At 41.4% G+C, this 24,623-nt stretch overlaps 1 protein-coding gene across 1 annotated transcript in view; it reads left to right on the top strand.

Moving 5' to 3' along the window:
- LOC146982380 (calpain-15-like) overlaps positions 1 to 20,044 on the top strand; it is a 37,418-nt gene extending 17,374 nt beyond the window's left edge. Inside the window, exons 7-17 of the mRNA XM_085783377.1 lie at positions 1,127 to 1,575; positions 5,127 to 5,335; positions 6,358 to 6,541; positions 7,123 to 7,346; positions 9,134 to 9,259; positions 10,746 to 10,898; positions 12,007 to 12,168; positions 13,382 to 13,620; positions 15,364 to 15,509; positions 17,812 to 17,990; positions 19,762 to 20,044. Coding sequence (XP_085639503.1) covers positions 1,127 to 1,575; positions 5,127 to 5,335; positions 6,358 to 6,541; positions 7,123 to 7,346; positions 9,134 to 9,259; positions 10,746 to 10,898; positions 12,007 to 12,168; positions 13,382 to 13,620; positions 15,364 to 15,509; positions 17,812 to 17,990; positions 19,762 to 19,939 — 2,249 coding nt within the window. The 3' untranslated portion in view covers positions 19,940 to 20,044. The remainder of the gene's footprint in view (positions 1 to 1,126; positions 1,576 to 5,126; positions 5,336 to 6,357; positions 6,542 to 7,122; positions 7,347 to 9,133; positions 9,260 to 10,745; positions 10,899 to 12,006; positions 12,169 to 13,381; positions 13,621 to 15,363; positions 15,510 to 17,811; positions 17,991 to 19,761) is intronic.
- The last annotated feature ends 4,579 nt before the right edge of the window (positions 20,045 to 24,623 follow it).

The following is a 24,623-nucleotide window of genomic DNA, read 5'->3' as shown; positions in this document are numbered from 1 at the left end:
GGTAACGGGTTTTCATATAATGGCAGTGGATAGAGTTCACCTTTGAATCGTCCAAAACACAGACTATGAAACATCCAGATACCTCCATACTGCTCGTCTGTACTGACCCAAGTGTCCTGAAGCCGCCACATGAAAAAGTTGTTCAGAAAAAGTTATAGTGATCTCTGTTTTTTACCTTGTTGTAGCAGTGAGTAGATGATTGGTGAATTATTGATTTTGGGTGAAGTATCCCTTTAAGTCATTAAGTGTCATCTATACAAATTGTTTAAGTTTATTTTATTCTTTTTACAAATTACAAACTTACATTTAAATTCCTCCCAATTCAGTGTGATGTTAGGTACTGTAAATATAAATGAACCGGTATCTGCGCATTTACCTTCACTTTGGCGCCCCACATCTGCTGATATGGTTCTGACATCATCTGACAGTATTTAGGAATCTTTACGATTAATTAATTGTGGCGTTAAATACCGCGATTAAAGGGATAGTTCACCCAAAATTGAAATTTCACTCATTATCTCCTCCCCCTCATGTGGACTAAGGGCTGGGAGAAGTTTCAGAGTCCTCCGTGGCTTCTCTGAGTTACAGGGGGTCTCGGCGTAGCAGTCCATGTCCATATGACGGTTGCAAATGGATACCAACTGTCTTTGTAACAAAAAGACACACCAAAAAACATCCAAATACCTCCATGCTGCTCGTATGTAATGTCCGTCTTGTGCTGAAGCCCCGAAATGCGAAATTGTTCCGAAAAAATTTTAAATAAGTCTATATTTCAAGCTTGTTTTGTAGCGGAAGCTTCTCGAAGCTCCTCTTTGGACGAACCGGGAATCGGGGCTTCCATACAAGAGGGACATTACATACGAGCAGCATGGAGGTATTTGGATGTTTTTTGGTGTGTCTTTTTGTGACGAAGACAGTTGGTATCCATTTGCAACCGTCATATGGACATGCACTGCTACGCCGAGACCCCCTGTAACTCAGAGAAGCCACGGAGGACTCTGAAACTTATCCCAGCCCTTAGTCCACATGAGGGTGAGGAGATAATGAGTTAATTTAAATTTTGAGTGAACTATTCCTTTAACGATTATATAATGAAAACCAGTAATTGTGACCTCTCTATCGTCAGGTCACAACCACCCGGTTCCCTGCAGCCGCAGAGAGGTTCCTCCTCCAGATGTTTGCCTCAGTCAGACTCACAGCATCAGCCCGTCTCCGTCTTCCCTCGCCGTGTCGCAGCCCGAGCCGCCGTCGCAGCCGCCGCCGTCCGGCCGCAGGCTCAGCATCCTGAAGGAGGAGATGTCGCCTCTGTCGCCGGCGGCCGACGCCTCCTCCGTGTTGTTCCCGCCCGTCAACAGGACGGAGGAGTGGTCGTGTCCGGCGTGCACGCTCATCAACGAGGTCCGGGCCAAGCACTGCCTGGCCTGCCACACGCCGCAGCAGCACGCCGCGCTGCTGAGGCCGCCGCCGCCGCCGCCGCACCGCAGGAAGGAGAGCATGCTGGTGGAGGCGCTGAGGCAGAGCGACGAGGGAGAGGCCAAGGAGCTGTGGGAGAACATCGTCAGCTTCTGCAGAGAGGTGCGACACAAACACACAACAACAACAACAACCAGGGCCATTCACTGTGATGAAGTCTAGTCGGTTTGAAGACGAACTATTCTGCTCATAGAGAGCCGAAGCGGAAGCGGAAGTAACGGCGCCATGGGTCCTCAATTCGAAAAAAGTCTCCATACAAATGAACGAGACTCCGAGTTTTATTCCGTGATCCGTTGAATCTGAATTTTGCCATGAGAAAAAAATATGTCCTCTACCTGTTTAAAACATCACGTTTCATGAAGAGAAATCAGCAGTTTATCGTAAAACTATTGTAAAATAAAATTCCGAAGAGTCCGTAACCAGAAAGACTACAGGTCGCGTCACCACATGGCGTCCTTCCTTTCCCGTGTCAGTTGGTGACGTATTTTTTGTGGGACACCAGATCTGTAGTCCGCAGAGCGTCGTCACACAAAATACATTCTTCTGTTGCCGTTTTACGATAAACTGCTGATTTCTCGGCACAAAACGTGATGTTTTAAACAGGTAGAGGTAATATTTTTTTCTCATGACACAATTCAATCGGATCACGAAATAAAACTCGGAGTCTCGTTCATTTGTATGGAGACTTTTTTCGAATTGAGGACCCATGGGGCCGTTACTTCCTACTTCCTGCTTCCGCTTCGGCTCTCTATGTCAGGGGCTTCTTTTTTTTTTTTTAAAGATATCTTTATTACTTTATTACGACGGAGTATTAGGGCCACATTGAGAAAAACAAAACAAAACCTCAAGAATAAAGTCAGACATTTATGAGAATAAAATCGTAAATTACGAGAATGAAGTTGTAAATTTACGACTTTATTCTCGAAGTTTGTGGCCCTAATGCTCCGTCGTACTTTTTCAATTTATACAGGAAAAGCTTTGTCCAAAAGCATAAAAACGCCTTATACTACACAGAACGTGGTAAACAAACAAACAACCACAACATCAACAACAACAAAAATTCCACACGTGAAAGAAAGAAAAAAAAAAACAGGCAAACCTGTAAAAATAAAAATATATTCAAAGAAGATTAATATAGACACGCAAGGGAGAAAACAAAAAAAGAAAAAAAAAAGACCAAAACAAAGCAAAACCATACAACAACATTAAAATCTCAAAATGACAGTTGAAGGGATACGAAAGCAGATATCCAGGCAATTACAGTGTTACTATGATGTTTGGTTGATTTCACAACTCAAGTGTAGTTCAAGGGCTTTTAATGTGAAATGAAACCCCAGTGGGGCAATATTGTTAGTTTTGATCAATAAAAAAACTCCATAACTATCTCATACTGTACAAGCCGCCTGTGCTCCTCCATTCTGGCTCTTTCCTGCTTTGCTCTGAAACGCTCGGACTCAGCGCCGGTCTCACTCGTTAAGTACAGAAATTGCCTTGTTCACTACTTTAGCATATTATAAAATATCGACTTCATGTTGTTCCAATCTGGATCATGGAAATCCCAAATTTAGGTAATCCATAATACATTTGTGCTGGGTTTTTGTTTGTTTGTTTTTATAAATATAGAATTTAAAAAGAAAGAATATAAAAATAAAAAGCTGTGAAAATCTGTGAAATCTTTGATTTTCCAAAACAAGATCAAAACTAAAACATGGATTCTCTCCAAAATTCCTCTTTTGAACCCAGTTCCAAGATTTAATCTGAAAGATGATCAACTTCTAGTATGAAACTTCAACTCCAGAATCCGTATCAGAAATCTATTATTGCCAAGTAGTAATCACACCTCCTAGGATTTAGATTTTGCGTCTTTATGCAAGAACAAGAAAAGTGCAAATACAAATATGACAAAGACAAAATAAAGAAGAAATTGTAGTAGAACAGGACAAATGTGAAGCCTCCATCTTTCTTTTTCAGCTGTTTCAGACACGCACTGGTATTAAAATTAGATTTTATTGAATCTTAAAATGTATCTGGAATGTTTTCATGAGGTTTTTAGATATTTTCTAACCTAAAACATTCATCTGAATAAAACTGGAGCTGCAGAGTAAATCTGTACTAGTGGATTAAAAATAATTCACTGAGATGTAGAAAAGAGGAACCCATCTTTTGATCTTCTTTATTTAGAGGTTTGGAAGTTGTTGTTATTGTTTTCTGTTTGAATTAGTTGTGTCGTGTTCAAACTGAACAGAATCTGAAAACACAATGTTTCACCCACACACCAGTTAATGTGAGCGTAGCTGCGTAGCTGCTCTCTGGACCGGAGCAGATGTGCACAGCTGTTTCCACCCTGGGCCGTGACGCCATCCAGCTGTTGTCGTCTGAGTATCCACCGTCTTCACCGAGGACGACTCCAGCTCCGGCTGTTACATAGTTTCCACATGAGGTGAAGGAGCTCATGAGTCACAGAGAACAGAGAGAAAAGAGAAAAGACGACGAGTTGAAAACAAGAGGCAAAATCAGCATTAAACTGAGACAAAGAATGAAAATATTTGAGTTCAGGGAGAAAACTGGACGAGGCCAAACTCATGAGGTTGTATGTTGTGATAATTGTTGTATAGAAAATTAAAAAAACAATGCTCATTTCTTTTATGGAAAGAAAAAAACCCCAATGGCCCCTGATGTCACCAGCTTCATTGTTTCCACTGTGCAGCAGATTAATGTCGTTTTCCATTTGAATCGTTCACTTGGTGATAGTGAAGCATGAAATTTGGCATCAATACTCGCTAAGCATCACTCTTTTGGAAAAGAGCGCTGAGAAAAAAGAGAAAATTCAATATGGCGGCCATTTTTCAAGATGGCTTCCAGGTATTGTACCAATATGTCCAATATCAGCATGTAATTATCAATTAATTGAAGTATTTCATGGGTCTCACATTTCATCATTACAGGTGTTGTTTTAGTCATAACAGCCATGTGAAATGTTGTATTGAAGATGGCGTCCAAGATGGCCGCCGTGAAACCAGTTTTTGGTTCTATATGAAGGTTTTTGGGGTTCAACTTTCTTCCACCTACTAAAGTTCTGCTCTTACAAGAAAACTAACAGGTCTATTGGGATCTAAAACCCCCCAAAACCTTTGTAAAGAACTAAAAAACTGTGTTTCTACTGTATTTTTAATAGATCATGAGTTATTCCAACTGGTTTCAATGCGGCCATCTTTCACGCCATCTTCAATACAACATTTCACAGCTGTTATGACAAAAACAACACTTGTAATAATGAAATGTGACACTCATAATAAAATACTTTTGACCAAAATCAGCTGATTTTGATAATTACATGTTTACATCGGACATATTGGTACAATACCTGGAAGCCATCTTGAAAAATGGCCGCCATATGGCCGCCAAAAGAATGACCCTTACAGAGTAAAAATGTCATGCTTGTATCATCAAGTGGACGATTCTTACAGTAATGAAGTGAAGTCAGGGCAAATGCATTCACACTTCCAGTCCAGTAGGGGGCAGTAAGAAGAAGGTAAAGGTTATATAACAACAACAGTGACGACAATCACCTTCGTCTGGGAAAAGTTGTCGTAGTTTCAAGTTGTCTCTCTGCTGTAATGACGATTCTTCTTCTTCTTCTTCTTCCTCTTCAGAACGCGGTGACGTTTGTGGACGACAGTTTCCCTCCCAGTCCGAAGTCCGTGGGCTTCCCGACCGGCGACAGCGTCCAGCACCGCGTCAGGAAGTGGCTTCGTCCACAAGAAATCAACTGCTGCAACTTCCGAGAGCGGGCGGTGAAGTGGTCCGTGTTCCGGATGCCTCGCCCGTCCGACATCCTGCAGGGACTTCTGGGTAACTGCTGGTGAGAGGAAACAGGAAACAGGAAGCAACCGAGAGCCGCCGCCGCCGCCTCGTGGTCGTATCCCTCCGCCACTTAGACTAGTCCCAGTCTGTCATTATCGATGTGCGATGTCTTGTGGCTTAAAAGTGTTTTGTGAGGTCACCCTAGCTGTGACCTTTGACCTCTGACCACCAAACGTGAATGTTATTGCTAGTTTTAAAGGGACAACGAGGAGTTTTGGAAAAGCGAAGCGTTTTCCCACTACATTTATGAGCCTCCGCGCACCATGAAATTTTTTGACCGGCGCAAGACAGACTCATGTTTTCATTCATCAAGAATTAAAGTCAGACGATCACATACCGTCGTAGTTCCCACCATAAACGGAGATTCGGCGGCGTTATTCTCATGAATAGGTCGGCTCACCCAGCATTTCCACCACCACTAATAATAACAAAATAACGATAGAGACAAAACGATATATTTATCGAAAATGGAGCCATTAACAAGTGGTAGTGTAGATTCATCCACATTAATATGAGACTTTTTTATTGTCGCGGAATTTTTCGTTCTTTCGATGGAGAAACTCCTCGTTGTCCCTTTAAAGACGTTTCATTAAGTTTCGTTAAAGTCCTTAATTTTAAGCCACTAGCCACTTGTTTAAATGTTTGTTGGAAATGGATTTTCCGTACAAACATGCTGCGGTACAAACATGGCGGCGCAAGATGGCGACACTCTCTAAAGCAAGACCCTTGTTATATGTAGATATAAAAGAATAATTATAAGGCTACGAAAACCAAGCAGATTTTATTTTATAGCGATTAAACACTTATACAAATATATTCATGGGTAGTATATTCAGATTTCTCCAATAAACCTTGACAATCATTACACACTGGACCTTTAATCTCTCAGCCTGAAAGTTTTTATTTAATGGGCAGAAAAGGGTTACGGAGGTGATGGCACCATGAAATAATGAGGTCATCATGTGTGTGTGTGTGTGTGTGTGTGTGTGTGTGTGTGTGTGTGTGTGTGTGTGACCTCAGGTTCCTCAGTGCCTTGGCCGTCCTGGCTGAACGTCCGGAGCTGGTGGAGAAGGTGATGGTGACGCGCTCGCTCTGCGCCGAAGGAGCCTATCAGGTGCGGCTGTGTAAGGACGGCTCCTGGACCACGGTGCTGGTGGACGACATGTTGCCGTGTGACGACAGCGGCCACCTCCTCTTCTCTCAGGTGAACCGCCTTTCTGCACCTCTTTACACTCTACACTTTAATCTTGTAAAATTCTGAATTTTTCTACGTAAAATTATGACCTTTTCTATGTAAAATTGTGACATTTCTCTTATCTCATAAAATTACCACTTTAATCTTGTAAAATTATGACCTTTTAACGTAAAACTATGACTTTTTTCTCATAAAATTGCCACTTATTCTCGAAAAATTATGATTTTTTTCTTTTTCTTGTAAAATCATTACTTTTTCCCCTCATATTTTCTTTTTTTACTTTTTTTGTAAAATTATGACTTTTTCTCATAAAATTGCCACTTGATTCTCATAGAATTATGACTTTTTCTTGTAATATGATGACTTGACATTGACTATGACTTTATCCTCCAAGTCTGTGGGAAAAAAAAAAAGGTTTCTCAATGTGGCCCTAATACTCGGCCGTAAAGTTGTTGATATTTCTCAGCGACCATAGAAGGAAAAGCACAGTCGTAAAGGGCCGAGCTAAAGAACGCTATTCAGTTGGTTGCGATATCAAGTATTAACAGGAAACCTTTCATAAACAAACATGAATCTTTGTGTCTCCACAGGCACAGAGGAAGCAGCTCTGGGTTCCTCTGATAGAAAAAGCTCTGGCCAAGCTGCACGGCTCGTACTTCGCCCTGCAGGCCGGCCGCGCCATCGAGGGTCTGTCCACGCTGACCGGGGCGCCGTGCGAGTCTCTGGCCCTGCAGCTCAGCGCCACCAACCCCAAAGAGGAGCCCATCGACACCGACCTGATCTGGGCCAAGATGCTCAGCTCCAAAGAAGCAGGGTGAGAGAGGGAGGAGGTTTTTTTAGATTTTATTTATTTGCACAGTTAAAAATTACACAAGTGAAAGTAACAATTTAGCAATTTAAACAGGGTTCTTACGGATCCTTAAAAAGTCTTAAAAGGCATTGAATTCATTGATCTAAAAACAAGGCCTTAATTGGCATTAAAATGTCTTAAATCAATTTTTCAAACGTCTTAAAAATGTTAACACTTGGTAAGTGGGATTTTATGATTGTAATTAGTCTCAAATCTCAAAATAATTGGTAACATTCCGACATAGAGAAGTTAGTGGCGGCCGTCAACGCTAAATCTCTCACCGCCACCAGCTCCCGAGTTTTTTTTTTTTTTTACTTTTTATGCATTTATTTTGAAGGGACAGCTGTGGTAAACTCGGGCGGGTTTGTAGTTTTCACCAAAGTCCGTACTTTTAATGGAAACACACAGAACTCAAATTTCTTTTAATGCGCATTTCCCAGTTATTTGAATCACTTTGGATGGAAACATACGAACAAGCAAACGTGTCCTTTTTAGTTTATCATCTCCTATCCACAACTACACAGCTGTTAAATGATCAATCAATCAATCAATCAGACTTTATTTATAGAGCACTTTTCATACAAAAGATATGTAGCACAAAGTGCTTTACACGATAAAAGCAGACAAAACAAAGCAAAAATAAAAACCCAAAGTAACGCAGATACACGCGTGCGTGCGTGCGCACACACACACACACACACTTTATAAAGCTTTAAAAGAAGGCAACTGAAGCGCTATCTTACTCTACAATTTGCCGTGAGGAAACACTATGGACTGGATAAAACAAAATAATTAAATGAAATGATAAAAAATAACTAAAATTATACCGTAAATATGCTAAGACTAAAAAGATTAAAAGTAAAAAATGAATACAGAACAAAATAAAATAAAATAATAATAAATAAAAAAAATGTAATAAACAGTAAAAATCGATAAATGCAATAAAATGATAGGAAAACTAATAAAATAGTAAAACTTATAAGTAATGATGTCACTCACCCACTCATAGCCCCCCTCCCCAATCATTCATGTAGCAGTCACTTCACCTTGGACCACATAGGAAAGTGGGTAAAATTGTCCCTAACTTGCATTTGTGTTTAATGCAAATGCATGTCTGTCTTAAATTTAATTTCAAGTGGCATTAAAAAGGTCTTAAAAAGTCTTAAATTTAACTTGGCTTAAGCTGTAGGAACCCTGTTTAAAGTGCAGGAAGAGGCGAAAACTCAAGGAGCTTATCAGGTGCCTCCACCTATAGTTAACAATAAAATATAGTAATATTATAATAAAGAAAACAAAATATACAAATGAACAATCAGAAGTATATAGACCATAGAAATAAATGAAAATTTACAAGGAAATTACACAAAAAGAATAATAATCGAAATATATGAATAACCATAAAGAGTACAATTTAAAAATTTAAAAACAAACAAAAAACATCTACTAAAGAACAAACCAAATAAAACAAACAAGAAATAATTTCAAGGAGATTGCAGAAGAAGATAAAATATCAGAACATCCATTACTTACGCCAGAGCAGTTCCATTTACAAAACAAAAATTAAATGGTGTTTCAGACGTCCTTTATAACCTTGTACAGATGAGCCTTTTTTTGCTAAGTGTGGAACTGAGAGTTTGTAGTGAAATAGTCTTTGAGGTGATGAGCAGGAATGCGTTCCTCCTTTAAGACCTTATAAGTAAAAAGACATGTCTGATAAATATTTATATTATAAACTCTGTCTGTTCCCTCAGCTTCCTGATGGGGGCGTCGTGTGGCGGCGGCAACATGAAGGTGGACGACAGCGAGTACGAGTCTCTGGGTCTGCGGCCGCGACACGCCTACTCTGTCCTCGACGTGCGGGACGTGGACTCTCACAGGTGAGGAGGAGGACACACGGTGAAGTGCTTTATTTTGAAAATCTACCCCCAGGCTCACTTCCTCTTTATCTTTAAAAAAAAGAATGTTTTTTTGTTTCAACACTACACAGATTTACAGAGCCATGCAAAAGTATTCACACCCCTTCAACTTTTCCACATTTTGTCACGTTACAAGCACAAATGAACACAGCATCCCCAGTGTAAAACATGGTGATGGCAGCATCATGCTGTGGGTGAAGCTGCTCACAGCTGATGGGAAGATGGATGGAGCTAAATACAGGGCAATCCTGGAGGAAAAGCTGTTAGAGGCAGCAAAAGACTTGAGAATGGGGCAGAGGTTCAGCTTCCAGCAGGACGGCCAGCCTGAACACACAGCCAGAGACACAGTGGACTGGTTTAGATCAGACCAAGATCCATAGCCGTGTTTCCACTGCAGGAGTTCCTGGTAAAAGGAGGGGGTAGGAACTTCTACAGGAACCGTCCTCTCACTCGGCCCTCTCCTCTCGGTGGCCGTGTCTCCACTGCAGACAGGACCCACCGGGCTCGGATGGCGACGTGCAACAGTTTCGATCATTGTGTGGTCGTTGTGCAGCGTTTTTGTTTTTGTTTTTGTTTTTTTACTGCTCTTGTTGTTTTTTTCTGTCAGTATAGACGCTGTATTAAAAAAAAAAAAGCCGTCTCGTCACGTAATCCCGCGATCGCCTATTTACCACTCTTTTTTTTTTACCAGGTCTACTGCTACTCTCGTCTTTTACTGAGTTATGCATCTTATTTTGGGGCTTCCTCTTAGCATCACATGATCCTGCTTTGAGTCTGACCAATCAGCACAGAGTAAATCTCCAGCCCCACCAGGACTTCTTCAGGGCCGATCCGAGTACCGACCCCCAGGCAGGGACTCCGTTCGGCCCCGTAAAGGTTCCTGTAAGCGGCCCTGTGGGGGAGGTTCCTGCAGTGGAGACATGCACCAACAGGGCTGGCCCCGTAATATTACCCCCAAGTTCCTGCAGTGGAAACGCGCCTCATGTGTTACAACGGCCCAGACCTGAATCTTACTGAGAATCTGTGGTAAAGACTTGAAACCTGCTGCTCACAGACGCTCTCCATCCATTCTGAGCCTGACTCAACTGGAGCTGCTGCAGAGAAGAAGAAGAATGTGAGCAGAAGCTGTAAAAAAGCTGCTAGAGACAAACCCCAAAAGACTTAAAGCTGGAACTGTAGAGGAAGGTTCAGCACAGTATTGACTCAGGGGATGAACACATATGCCAGCTGCCACACTGTTATCTTGAACATGAATCACTTTCCTTCCACTTCACAATGAAGCTCTACTTTGTGTTGGTCGATCACATAAAATCCCAATAAAACACATTTAAGTTTGTGGTTGTAACATGACAAAATGTGGAAAAGCTCAAGGGCTATCAAGACTTTTTCAAGGCAAATCATCAAGATATTGTGTAAACAAGCTGTTCTCCTGGTTCCTTTGGTCCAGGTTGCTGCAGCTGAGGAACCCGTGGGGCCGGTTCTCCTGGACCGGGCCGTGGGCCGACGACTGGCCCAGCTGGCCGCCGCCGCTGAAGAGGGAGCTGAGCGCCCAGAGAGCCGAGGACGGACTCTTCTGGATGGACTTCTGGGACTTCATCAGGTAAACCGACGGCTGATTGGTCGATGGGTTAAAGGTGCATTGTGTAGGAATTCCTCCCATCTAGCGGTGCGGTTGTAGATCGCAAGCAACTCAGTCGTATTTTTCATGCTGCATTCACATGAAATCGGTTAGACGGCAGACGGACGACAGCCGCTGCACGTAACGGCATAAACAAGCCTCTATGTAAACAAGTGGTCCGTCAGCACGAGGCAAAACAATACACCTGACAATATGTTGTCATGGCGATGTGGTATTGTTTTACCGTCTTTCTCTGGACTTCTGTGACTAAAATGACATCTGGTTTGTTAGCGACGGCCGTCTGCCCGACTGCAGGTGAATGCAGCATCAGTGTAACGCTCCATTCCTCCTCACTGCGTTACGGGGGGATTACTGATGAATGAAAAATGTACTTTTTTCTTTTCGTTTTTTTTAATACTTTATTGCAGAATTCAAGTTCATATTCCAGCACATATCTTATCAGTCACTGGAACATTCCTGCAACATTTATGACATTTTTTAGTGAAAAACATGAAAGGAAAAATAAATGAATAAAATAAAATAAAATAAAAAGCAAAATAAGAATAAAAAATAAAAATAAGATAATAATATTAATAATAGTAGTCTAATAATAATAATAGTAAGGGGAGTATTAATAATAAAAGGGGAGGGGGGGTGGGACAAAGACAGTTGGAGGAAAAAAAAAAGGCATAAAATAGAAACAAAAATACAATATATACATACACAAATTTGTTCTCTTCAGTTCTCTTCTCAAATCTATCTCACCTTCTTTTAACAACTGGAAATTAACTGTAAACAATATTCTGGAAATGGAAAAAATTACATATAGAGTCAGAAATCAAGAACCAGAATGTCTGAAGAGATGGAATAAGTGGTTTGATTATATAAATAAATAAAACGGATGATTTCAGCCCTGAAGAAATGTTTATTAGATCTCTGAAAAATGTACTTTTGAACGAAATAATCGATTTTCGTGATTAGATAACAGGAGAACTTACACAATGTCCCTTTAACGAGGCTTCACTTTGTTTCCTGGAGATGTAGAAGACAGAAGAACCTCTGTGTGTGTTTGTGTGTCTGTCTCCATCAGGTACTTTGACTCGGTCGACATCTGTAAGATCCACTCCGACTGGCAGGAGCTTCGTGTCCCCGGCGTTTTCCCCCGAGGAGCCGACGTCCCGGTGACGGTGGTGTCCATCACGGTTCTGGAGCGGACGTCGGTGGAGCTGGCGCTGTTCCAGCAGGGCAGCAGGTAGGAGCACGGAGCCACACGACAACAAGAGGTCAGGGTCGTTAAAGGGACAACGAGGAGTTTTCATACTACGTTTACCATGAGTCTCCGGGCGCACGGTGAAATTCTTGGACCGAAAGTAAGGAAACGCTGGTCGGCTCGCCCAGCATTTCCACCACCACTAATAATAACAAAATAACCATAGAGACAAAACCATATATTTATCTAAAATGGACCATTAACAAGTGGTAGCGTAGATTCATCCACATTAATATGAGACTTTTTTATAACCAAATAGAAACTCCTCGTTGTCCCTTTAATTATTACATCAACACAAATCATGTTTTGTTTGGTTTTGGACGAAGATCAAGAAGATTAAAGTCGTAAAAAAAAACAGAAATGTACATTATAGTAATTAAACTGTATGAAATGTCAGTCCAGACTTCATTTGATCTGTTATCAGTCGTATTGATCTGGTATTGGTCTGATGGTATTGATCTGGTATTGATCTGGTATTAATCTGGTTTTAATCTGGTATTGATCTGGTATTGATCTGGTATTAATATGATATTAATCTGGTTTTAATCTGGTATTAATCTGGTATTAATCTGGTATTGGTCTGGTTTTAATCTGGTATTAATCTGGTATTGATCTGGTATTGGTCTGATGGTATTGATCTGGTATTGATCTGGTATTAATCTGGTTTTAATCTGGTATTGATCTGGTATTGATCTGGTATTAATATGATATTAATCTGGTTTTAATCTGGTATTAATCTGGTATTGGTCTGGTATTGATCTGGTTTTAATCTGGTATTAATCTGGTATTGATCTGGTATTGATCTGTTATTAATCTGGTATTAATCTGGTATTGATCGGGTATTGATCTGGTATTAATCTGGTATTAATCTAGTATTGATGTGGTATTGATCTGGTATTGATCTGGTATTAATCTGGTATTAATCTAGTATTGATGTGGTATTAATCTGGTATTAATCTGGTATTGATCTGGTATTGATGTGGTATTAATCTAGTATTGATGTGGTATTGATCTGGTATTGATCTGGTATTAATCTGGTATTGATCTGGTATTGATGTGGTATTAATCTAGTATTGATGTGGTATTGATCTGGTATTGATCTGGTATTAATCTGGTATTAATCTAGTATTGATGTGGTATTGATCTGGTATTGGTCTGGTATTAATCAGGTATTGATCTCCCTGCTCCTCCTCAGGCGCTGGGACACGGCGGAGAGTCACCTCCTGGATCTGTGTGTGCTGGTGTTTCGTGCCTCCTACGACGGCTCGGGGACTCTGGCTCTGGGCCGTCTGCTCGCTCACAGCCGCCGCTCCGTCCGCAGGTTCGTGGGCTGCGACGTCATGTTGGAGCCGGGCGAGTACGCGGCGCTGTGCTGCGCCTTCAACCACTGGCACAGCTGCAGCAGCGGCAGCAGCAGCAGCACAGAGGGAGCAGGTAAACACATGAACACACCGCAGCTCCTGTCAGGCTCCGTCGGCTCGATTCAGATTCAAACAAGCTTTATTGACATGACAAAGATCTGTCAAAACACACTGCACAGGTACACTTAAATGGCCAATTCCACGTAAATTCAACCTGGGGCTCTAGTTTCTAATATTTTAGCTCTAAAAGAATGAATGTTTAGATTTTCTTTTAACTGTCTCCTGTTCTACAGTAGTTCTGTCTGTCCATGCATCACCACAGCAGCGTAGAATGGGAGCTGACGGATCTTAGGCTGTTTAGGCTTGTAGCGCCACATTTTGTAATACAATTCTTAAAGGCAATATGTACTAAACTTTGACACATTTTGTTATAAGTTGTTACATAATGCACAGAATTATTACATTGTTTTTCATTTAAAAAAAAGTGCAACACCCGAATTTTGTAATAACGAAAAGATAGACAGACAGACACATACTTTAATAATCCTTCACAGGAAATTGCAGCTGTTACAGCAGCAGTGCATTCAATCATTAATTCATTGTAACAACAGAAAATAAAAACTGATCCATCTAAAAAATTACAGACTTATCTACTATATAAAATTAAGCTAAAGACACCCACCCAATCTAAAAAATACATATGAGGTAGAAATACTAAATACATATTAAAAAAATACATGGGGTAAAGACATGGGGTAAAATATTTAACAGCTACAAATAGAGTAGTAAAGCAATAGTAACAACTTCTAACAAAATGCAGTTAAGTTTATTACAAAATGCAGCGTTATTACATTATTACATGATGTGGCGCTACAAGGTTGTTTACATCCCACAAAACCACAGTTTTTTTTATTTATTTGAATTTACCTGGAATTATCCTTTAAAGGTAGTAACTACAAAACAGCAGCAGCAGCAACAATTCTCTGCAGGAGGTCAAACACAACACAACCAGTTCCCATGTTATTAGGAGCACGTGTCTGAAACTAAGTCTGATCCTCCGTCATGAAGGTTGTAATGTTGCTGCTGCTGCTGCTGCTGCATGAGGCTTTATGTGCTTATTTAATCATTTCAAACAACTTCCTCAAACAAGGAAATGTCAAAAGAAGAGTTGAAACCTGATCCAAAGACTTTATGTAAACAAGACTGACAACACACCTCACCACATCACCTGCCTCCTAAACCAAAGAGAAAGCAGCAAAAACAAACACAACCTAAAGTAAACACATTTTAATTTGAAAACAAGAATAAATCCTCAAATTATTAACTTTGAACAGCTGCGGTGACTTCAGATGATTGATTATTAATCATCTTGTTACATTAACTGCACCGACAGCTGTAGATGTGGGAAACCCTTTAATTTACAGGCTGTTAACTACGTGATAATGTCTAGAAATAGCCTAGTAGTAAAAGTCAATTTCATAGTAATGTCATGTTTTTCATAAAGGTAAAAGATTACACATGCGTTTCATGCTTTGGATTTTTTGGGAAAGGCCAGAAGTCGTTACAATTGACCGATATTTCTGGGCTATTTCTGCGCAATCAATTGTTATTTCTTGGCTATATATTACTATGAAATTGACCATTATTTCTAGGATATTTCTAGACATTATGAAGCAATTAATAGTTATTTCTTGACATTATTACGTAATTAACGGCCTGTAAATTAAAGCGTTTCCTAGATGTGTTGTAGTCCAGTTGTTTTAACCCCCCTCCCTCTGTGGGACACTGTCTAAGTGTTGTAGCTGTGTGTTTCCAGCGGGCGGGGGCCGGGCCGAGGCTCCGGGCTTCACGCTGGCCGTCTACAGCTCCAGGCTGGTGATGGTGGAGCAGGTGACGGCGTCCAACACCACCATCGCCGACGCCATCGTCCAGCTGACGGAGACCAAAGGAGAGAGACACGAGGTGACTGTTGATACAGAAGCTCAGCAGGCGGAGTGTGTTTGTCATGTTCATGTTCTTCTGTGTTTTTATGCTGCAAAAACTTTTTATTCACAAAAACAGAGGTAAATGCAAAGACTGCTTGATGAAAAACTGTCCCTGAAGGCAACACGCATCAGTGGTTTTGCATGAATTTCCCTCTAAAACAACTCTGTGTGGTAACGTTGTGTTATTATCTCATAGCGTGGTGAATGTGCAGGTCACAACTTGTTGGACGAGTTGTTGGATTATGTATTTGATGAGTTTGATGAGGGAAACCAAGAAATCCCATAATGAGCCTCCGTAGCGTAGCTCTGAGCAGCTCACGGCTCTGCTCCGCCGTTCTAAAAATAGCTTGCACCGACAATTAAAGGTAACGAACCTACTGCTATGACTATAGGGGTTATGGCAATGGGCCAATTTGACAAAATGTTGAACTATCCCTTTAAACCGATGCCTTGTAACTAGTTCCAGGGAGAATGGAGCGTCTCTTGGCTGAAAACCAACCTTGTAAGATCAGAGCCTCCGACCCGGTGTCCCAGCTCTCGTCTCCACGGCGACACCGCCACACAAACGTAACGCGCTAACCCGTAACCCGTAATCTCTTGTTGATGACAGATAAGACTACACAGATATACAACATGGTAACATGGTAGATGATAAATAACCTTATCCACCGCTCCATGGATTGATTTCTCACCGGCTTCGTTGTTGGAAACAGATGAAACACATGGAGGAGAGGAGGGTTAGAGACACAGAGGAGGAGACACCAGACTTAGGCCGCGTTCAGACTGCAGGCATATCTGATTCAAATCTGATTCCTTCTCATATCCGATTTTTAGGGCTGACTGTCCACACTGTTTTTAGCAAGTGTCCAAATCGCATTTGGCTCTGTTCAGACTGGGCCACATTATTGACCGAGCTGACAGGTTGCTGTAGCAACGACGTCGGAGCGGAGGCTACGCTGTATGTGACAGGCGATGCCTCCCGGACGCAGCGGCTGCAGCACCGGGCAGATCAGCTGCAGCACAGTGATCTGCCCGGTGCTGCAGCCGCACTGCCCCGCTAGTTTCAACCTCAGCCCGCCTGGTGTGTGTACGTGTACGTGTACCAGAGACTGGTGTGTGTGTGTGTGCGTGTGTGCGTGTGCGTGTGCAGCCACAGAGACGGGAAACTCCAGCACCCCAGAGTTGGAGCGCGCCGTCGCCGTCACTCCTGTCGCCGACAACACGGTAGTTTGTATAAAAGAAAAGTAACAAGGAGGAAATTGATATTTAACTGGAGCTCACGGGACCATACGGGACCTGTGACAGCGCCGCGGAGAGTGACGTCACGGACAGTCAAAACCGATCTGAGTGTTTGGAGCTGTTCAGACTGAGACGCATCTGTCCAAATGCGATCTGAAACTACCTCCTGGAGGTGGTTTCGATCCGTTTTGCAAAAATCGGATTTCATGTGATTTGGGACTGTTCAGACTTAAAAAGAGCCATCCAGTTCCAATCTGGATGGGCTAAAAATCGGATTTTGGCTGGCAGTCTGAACGCGGCCTTAGATTCCAGTATAAATGTGCAGGATTGTCAACCCTTTTTTAAAGCCATAACTTCAGCTACTTTCATTTATTCACTTGCATTTTCTTCAGGAAATGCTTTTTCTACTTATTCATGGTGTTTTGTGAACATGAAATACTTGAAGCCTTTATAGAAGTAACAAATAAAGACAAAATCATAATGGTATTTACAATAACATCATCATCGTAAACAGAAAAAGAAGTCTACAAAAAAGTTTGAAAATGAATATATTTAAAGTTACCGTACTTTCCGGACTATAGAGCGCACCTGAGTATCAGCCGTACCAGCTAAAATTTAAAAGAAAATACATATATAGGCCGCACTTGAATATAAGACACAGAAAGACAGTAGGGAACTGTGCAAGTCCACTCGCTTTTCCTCTGTTTTGGTTACGCTCCTCTCCTCCATGTGCATTTGTTTACAAGGAAGCCGGCGAAAAATCAATAAATGGAGCAGTGGATAACGTTACATAACATATACGATGTTATGACGCGTGTGTTTGTGTAGTCTTAACCGTCATAAACAAAACATTACGGGTTACGGAGCGCGTTTGTGTCGCGGTGCCGCAGAGACGAGAGCTGGGACACCGGGGCGGGGAAAAAAGTAGCGGCTTATAGTCTGAAAAGTACGGTAACTGAGTTTACATAGTTCCCCTTTAACTGTTTTATTAACCATAGGCTCGTACACAAACATCTGTGTGTGTGTGTGTGTGTGTGTAGGGCCGGGAGGGGATGACCTGCTACTACCTGACCCACGGCTGGGCCGGGCTCATCGTCATGGTGGAGAACCGTCATCCCCGTCACCACCTGCACGTGTCGTGTGACTGCAGCGACAGCTTCAACGTGGTGTCGACACGCAGCAGCCTCAAGACCATCGACAGCATCCCCCCGCTGCACAGGTTCACTCACACACACGCACACACACACACACAAACACACACACACACACACACATCCAGCCCGAGGGACAACTAACACATCTTTACTTCTGGCTTTTTTAAAACCTGCAGATTAGAAAGATGTGTTTGTGTTTAAACATTAACCAATTTAAAACTGTGACACTTGAACGCAGCACGCCGCTCCTCGTCCCTCACATCACACACACCGTTCCCACTCCCACGCCCCGACACAGACATGGACACATGAATACAAAGATTAGAGACTGAAGCCAGTTTAAAATCATCACAGCCCTTGAAGACGAGCCGACAGGGTTCGTTCAGTCACTTCAAAAAACGAAATAATCAATTTAACAACCCAAAAAATTCTTCAAACATTTTTCTAAATAAACCTAATATTGATATGAAATTAAATAAAGCCCACTTATGCCATTAAAAGTGCTAAGTGCTAAAACTACATCTTTGCATCAGGTTTCATTAAATATAAGAATATGGTCATTAAGTTAAATAAATTGATATTTAACTTACCGTAAAACTTCAAATAATGGCCGAGTCCCAAATTGCCGCCGGTCCCAATTAACCGCCGGGTGTAGCAAAATATTTTTTATATTAAACGCCCATCCCAAATAAACGGCGGGTCAAACATTGTTCTATGCAAATATAGCGGGTGTCTCGAGACATTAAAGTCGGCCGAGGACCGACGAGACGTCAGCTGGTTGCTCCTGCCCGGTCTGTCCTCCTCTCAGCCGCACTTCAGCTCCTGTCCTGGGCTGCACCGTGTCGGCTCGGCTCGGCTCGGCTCGCTCCTCGTTTTAAATGACTTCACTCCTTTTAAAAGTAGCGTAAACAGCCTACTGTTCTCTGATTACTCATGCGCGTCCTATTTAGTTAGGCTATACGTTGCATTGTTATTAGTTATAGACCTACTTCATTCAATCAACAACAACAACAACAAAAAAAAGGACGGTGGTGCGAGGCGAGCCAACAGGTGCTGAAGTGTGGGAGAGGAGTGGAGAGACTGGACATCCGCAGGGTTTTTGCAACTTGCGGCGGATCAAGAAGGGTGAAGGACCGACATGACGGGGGGTCTCAGTCTCCTGGTACCTGTGCGGGTCAGGACCACGGAGGTCAGCGAGAGAGAGAACGAGTCCGCCCTGGCCGTATTTACAGTAATGCCTCGAGAAACGCACGTATCGTTCCACCGCCGCCTGCCGCCACAGAGTGAAGCCTCTTTCCCCAGAAAGAGGTCCAGGTTGAACACTATTAATAAACGCAGGTCCCTAATAAACGCAGGTCCCTAATAAACGCAGGTCCCTAATAAACGCCTGTTGATTTGAGCGATTTAAGCAAATAAACGCCCGGGCCCTTATTTGGTGTTTTACGGTAATCCTTTCAATCAAAATATAATGAATAGACAAGACAAGGCAATTTTATTTGTATAGCCCATTTTTACAGACAGTTTGTCTGAAAGGGCTTAACATGGCATCATAACAACATCCTCTGCCCTTAGACCCTCACAAAGATAAATTATTAATATATATATATATTACAATTAAATTAAATATAGCTTAAACATCCAGTTAAACCATTTTAATATCTGCAATATAACAGCCTACAGGTTGTTATGGGAGGAGAGGTTTTAAACATTTTTTAAAAGTTGGGTTTGATTCGGGTTCAGACTCAGATTCTAGTGCAGGCCACTAACAACACAAACACATATACACACAGACTAAGTGTGTGTGCTCAGTCATGTGACTTCCTCTCTCTCTCTCAGACAGGTGCTGGTGGTTTTGTCTCAGCTGGAGGGAAACGCCGGCTTCTCCATCACACACAGACTGGCTCACCGTAAGGCCGTGCAGGCGTCTCTGGGGAACTGGAGTCCCTCCAAGGCCACGCACAGTCCGGCCCTGAGCCCCGAGACGGCCGGTCTGCACCAGCCTCGACCGCTCTGACCTCTGACCTCTGGGACCGGGATCGGGATCGGGATCGGGTCCAACAGCTGTGAGACGGAGCGAGGACAGGTCCACGTCTCCTCGGTGTTGGACTTTTTTACATCATATCATATAGGACGAATCTCCTTGTTGTTTACAACTACTTCCAGGTAGAAAACCAGCATTCGAACAATAGTGACGGACGAGAGTTTCGCTATATATATTTTTCATGTTACTATATCACCGTTTAGACTAATCTGATGTTTGTAAAGTCTATAAAACCAATGATTGGACAGACATTACTATTTCTGTGTGCACATTTTTGTAATTAGTCATGGTTATCATAGATTAGCCGGGCTAACGGTTAGCTAACTGTTTAACTTTAATAACTCAGTGACTCAATAAACGCTCCATGAAAAAACATTTTCTCCAGCGGATATCTGAGTTCCAACATGACTGAGCTAACTGGAGTAGTTTCATGTCGTGTCCCACAACGGGAGGGTTTTAACAGCTGACGTCCTGCTGTTAGCTTAGCTACCGCTGTTAGCTTAGCTACCGTTAGCTGTCCCTGTCAGCTGAGCCACTGATGCTTTCTAGACACCGTGATTCCCCCAAACTGAATAATTACAACACATAGCAACACAAAACACACACACAGAAATAGTAATGTTTCTTCAATCATTTCAGATTTGTCTAAACGCTGATAGGGCGTGAAAAATATGATATATAGCTAAACTCTCGTTCGTTACTATTGATCTCATTCAAATTACGTGCTGGTTTTCTACCCGGAAGTAGAATGTAAACAACAAGGAGATTCGGTCTATTGAACAAACTGAGAGCTGCTCTGAGACAGAAACATCTCACTGACTCTGACGGGACGTAGAACGACTTCCAAGACTCTGTCTTCTTCCTCCACAGGGACTATTTCTTTGGTGGACAAAAGTAGTTCCCTATGAAACACGGTTGTTTCTGCTGCTTTTATTCAGGTGCAGCTGCAAAGTGCAAAAAAAAGTTGGCCACACAAAAACAACACAAACACAACATAATACACATTCCTGGAGCACTTTAATTATGTTCTTTTTAATTTTCCAACAGTAGCTTTTATTTCATGCCTGTAGAACATAAACATCTGTAAACACCCTCAAACCCTGTGAAACACTCAAAGTCTTCCACCTCCTGCAGAAAAGCAAGCAGAGCATGAAGAGACGCCTCATGAACAAAACCAAACCAACAAGAATGTGAAAGAATAGTTTAGTTTAGTACAGAACAAAAGGAAAAAACATTTTTTTGCACACACATACTGGACGTCCAGATTTGTGAGTCATTATGTGAAGTTTATTTGTATAGCCCGTTTTTACCAACAGTTTGTCTCAAAGGGCTTTACACAGCGTCATAACAACATCCTCTGTCCTTAATCTCTCACATCCACTGAGGAAAAACTCCATGGAAAACCCTTTTAACAGGGAAAAATCTGAGAAACCTCAGGGTGAGCAACAGAGGAGGGATCAAAAACATTTTAAAACAACTTGTGTTTATCTCCAGGATTTTATTCTGAAGGTTCATCAAACCACGCCACCTGAACTCAGTTTACCAAAATAAAATAAATTGCTCACTCTTAAAGGGATAGTTCAACATTTAGTCAGATCCTCCTCTCACCATAACCCCTATAGTCGTAGCAGTAGGTTCATGGCCTTTAATTATCGGTGCATGTTGTTTTGAGATGGGCGGGGCAGAGACGTGAGCTGCTCGGTGAACACAATGGAGGTGAACGGTACAGGTCCCCTACTGCCCCTCATCAAACTCATCAAATACACAATCCAACAACTCCACAACGCTCTGGTGGACAAGTTGTGAGCTGCACATTCACCACGCTATGAGATAATAACACAACGTTACCAGACAGAGTTGTTTTAGAGGGAAATGCAGCCGGAACTACATAAAACTACATAAAAGCGCAAGTAGTTCCAGTAACCCTTTAATTTATAGGCCGTTAATTTGGTGATAATGTCAAGAAATAACAATTAATTGTGTCATAATGTCTAGAAAAGGCCTAGAAATAACGGTCAGTTTCATAGTAATGTCATGTTTTCCATAAAGGCAAAAGATTACACATGCTTTTCGTGCTTTGGACAGTCAGTGGATGTGTTTACAATACGCAAAACCTAAGTTTTTGGGAAAGGTCAGAATTTTTCTCCACCAAGTCCTTGAAATTGACCGATATTTCTGTGATATTTATGCAATAAATCGTTATTTCTTGGCTATATTTCTCTACATTGCTATGAAATAGACTATTATTTCTAGACATGACGCAATTAATTGTTATTTCTAGGCTATTTTTTGACATTGCACGTAATTAACTGCCTGTAAATTAAAGGGTTACCAGTGTTTCGAGTATTTGCGTCATGTGTCGTGATGTTACATAATGTTACATGATTATCTCATAGCGTGGTGAATGTGCAGGTCACAACTTGTCCACCAGAGCGTTGTGTTGTGGAGTTGTTGGATTGTGTATTTGATGAGTTTGATGAGGGGCAGTAGGGGACCTGCACCGTTCACCTCCATTGTGTTCACTGAGCAGCTCACGTCTCTGCCCCGCCGATCTCAAAACAACATGCACCGATAATTGATAATTAAAGGTATAATGAACCTACTGCTATGACTACAGGGGTTATGGTGAGAGGAGAATCTGACTAAATGTTGAACTGTCCCTTCAATAAATGTTTTATTTTGTTCTCATTTGTGCAAAAAACTAAACTAAACTAAACTGTGTGTTCCTGCTCAGGACTGGAAACCACATGACAGATGAACGAGGCAGTGAAATGTTTGTAGTTTTTGTCTTCAGAGCAGCTTCGCCTCCGAGAAAACGTCCGTCGTCCAAAACAAAGAAGCTGCTCGAGCCAACACATGTAGAGTACGATGACGGCGAAAACACGTAGAAGAGACGATCACATGATGCACTTTACATGTTAGTCTAGACGGATTTCAGAAAAAGGGCCTTCTATAAGAGGTAAGGAGCATTTATGGGTACAAGTCGGGAACCGGCCTACCTTACATATTTCAAGGGTGCTGAGTCCAAAAAAAACGGTACCCAAGCGAAATTTTGAGTTTTTGACCTTCTAATTTGCATATCAAAATGGCCACCAAAGCCCATCTTGCTCAGTCATTGGACCATTTCCCCCTAGTTTTTTTTGTAAGTAGGCAATCAAGATGAGGAAATTAAGTTTCTAGATCGATAGTCTAGGGTCAGAGCAAGGATATAGTGTAGGCTCACTGCTTTTTTTATGCATATACATGCAAATGTATAACTTCTAAGGTGGAATTAAGCATTTATGTGTCATTTTTAAAGTGGATATAAATATTCAATAAATGTTATTCTGAAATTTTCCCTGTTGATATGACATAATACATATGACATGTATACATAAAAAAAGCAGTGAGCCTACACTATATCCTTGCTCTGACCCCAGACTATAGATCTAGAAACTTAATTTCCTCATCTTTGATTGCCTACTTACAAAAAAACTTGGGGAAAATGGTCCAACGACTGAGCAAGATAGGCAATTTGGTGGCCATTTTGATATGCAAATTAGAAGGTCAAAAACTCACAATTTCGCTTAGGTACCAGTTTTTTTGGATTCAGCACCCTTGAAATATGTAAAGTAGGCCGGTTACCGACTTGTACCCATAAATGCTCCTTACTTTCACTTTTTGGGTACATCCCGTCTAGTCTATGTCAGAGCACAGGCTGGTCCTCGGTCCAGACTGCAACGCCTGCACTGGTGGTAGATGAATAGACGTTATATTATTATTATTATGATTATTACGATTATTATTATTATGTTAGTTAGCGGTGTGGCTCCAAAATGGCTGCCAAGGTGTAACACCAACCACAGTGTTAATCTCCTCAGTGTTATTCAGTCTCACTGCACATTTGTAACACGTAGGTTCGTTTAAATAAATAAATGAAGTGTTTTAGTTTTAGAGACGCAGCAGAGACTCGCCGTGTGGTTGCATTAGCACTTTATCAACTTTAATAAACTATGCTGGATACTCGTGGTGTTTGAATCCAGAGGAGACGTTTTAAAAACTTGCACAATGAATGGAAGTAAATATTTTATGCTCATGAATCCAAAACTACCGTCATGTTGTTAGAGAGAAGATTTTAAAAAACTATGCAAATGTTTGAAAGCTGTGATGATGCTTGGTCGATTAATTAAAATGTGTTTAGCTCTTTATCTCCGGCTTATCTCTCATATTTACAGGGTGAAGGAAGATGGAGATATTCTGTTGTGATTCGTGTTATATTTATATTTTCACTTCCAGGTTTGAGCCTCACTGTTTCCTGTGTGTTCCTCCACTTAGTCAATAAATAAGATGTATAATCAGTATTCAGGAAGCTTAGATATTATTACTGATAAAGTGTTTCTAATGTCATGTTTACCAATACCTATGTAAATATTATGTGTAATAATATGGGATGTAAATATATTTATATTATATGCTATTTATACATTTGGTCACTGACTGTGTTAACCTGGGAGGCAATAATTATTCACATTACAAAATAAAAGCATTTATAAGTGAATATATAAAATAGAGTTCAGATATTAATATTTTAGCCACTGCATGTTATTACAGGGAAGAAAATGGAGGCTACATGTGAACTATATATTTAGTGATTACAGCTCTTCACTTATTAACAATG

This window comes from Trachurus japonicus, chromosome 8 (assembly GCF_045865225.1).
Source record: "Trachurus japonicus isolate A0001 chromosome 8, Traja_1.0".
Lineage (NCBI taxonomy): Eukaryota > Metazoa > Chordata > Actinopteri > Carangiformes > Carangidae > Trachurus > Trachurus japonicus.
This window is presented reverse-complemented; position numbering and strand designations above follow the sequence as displayed.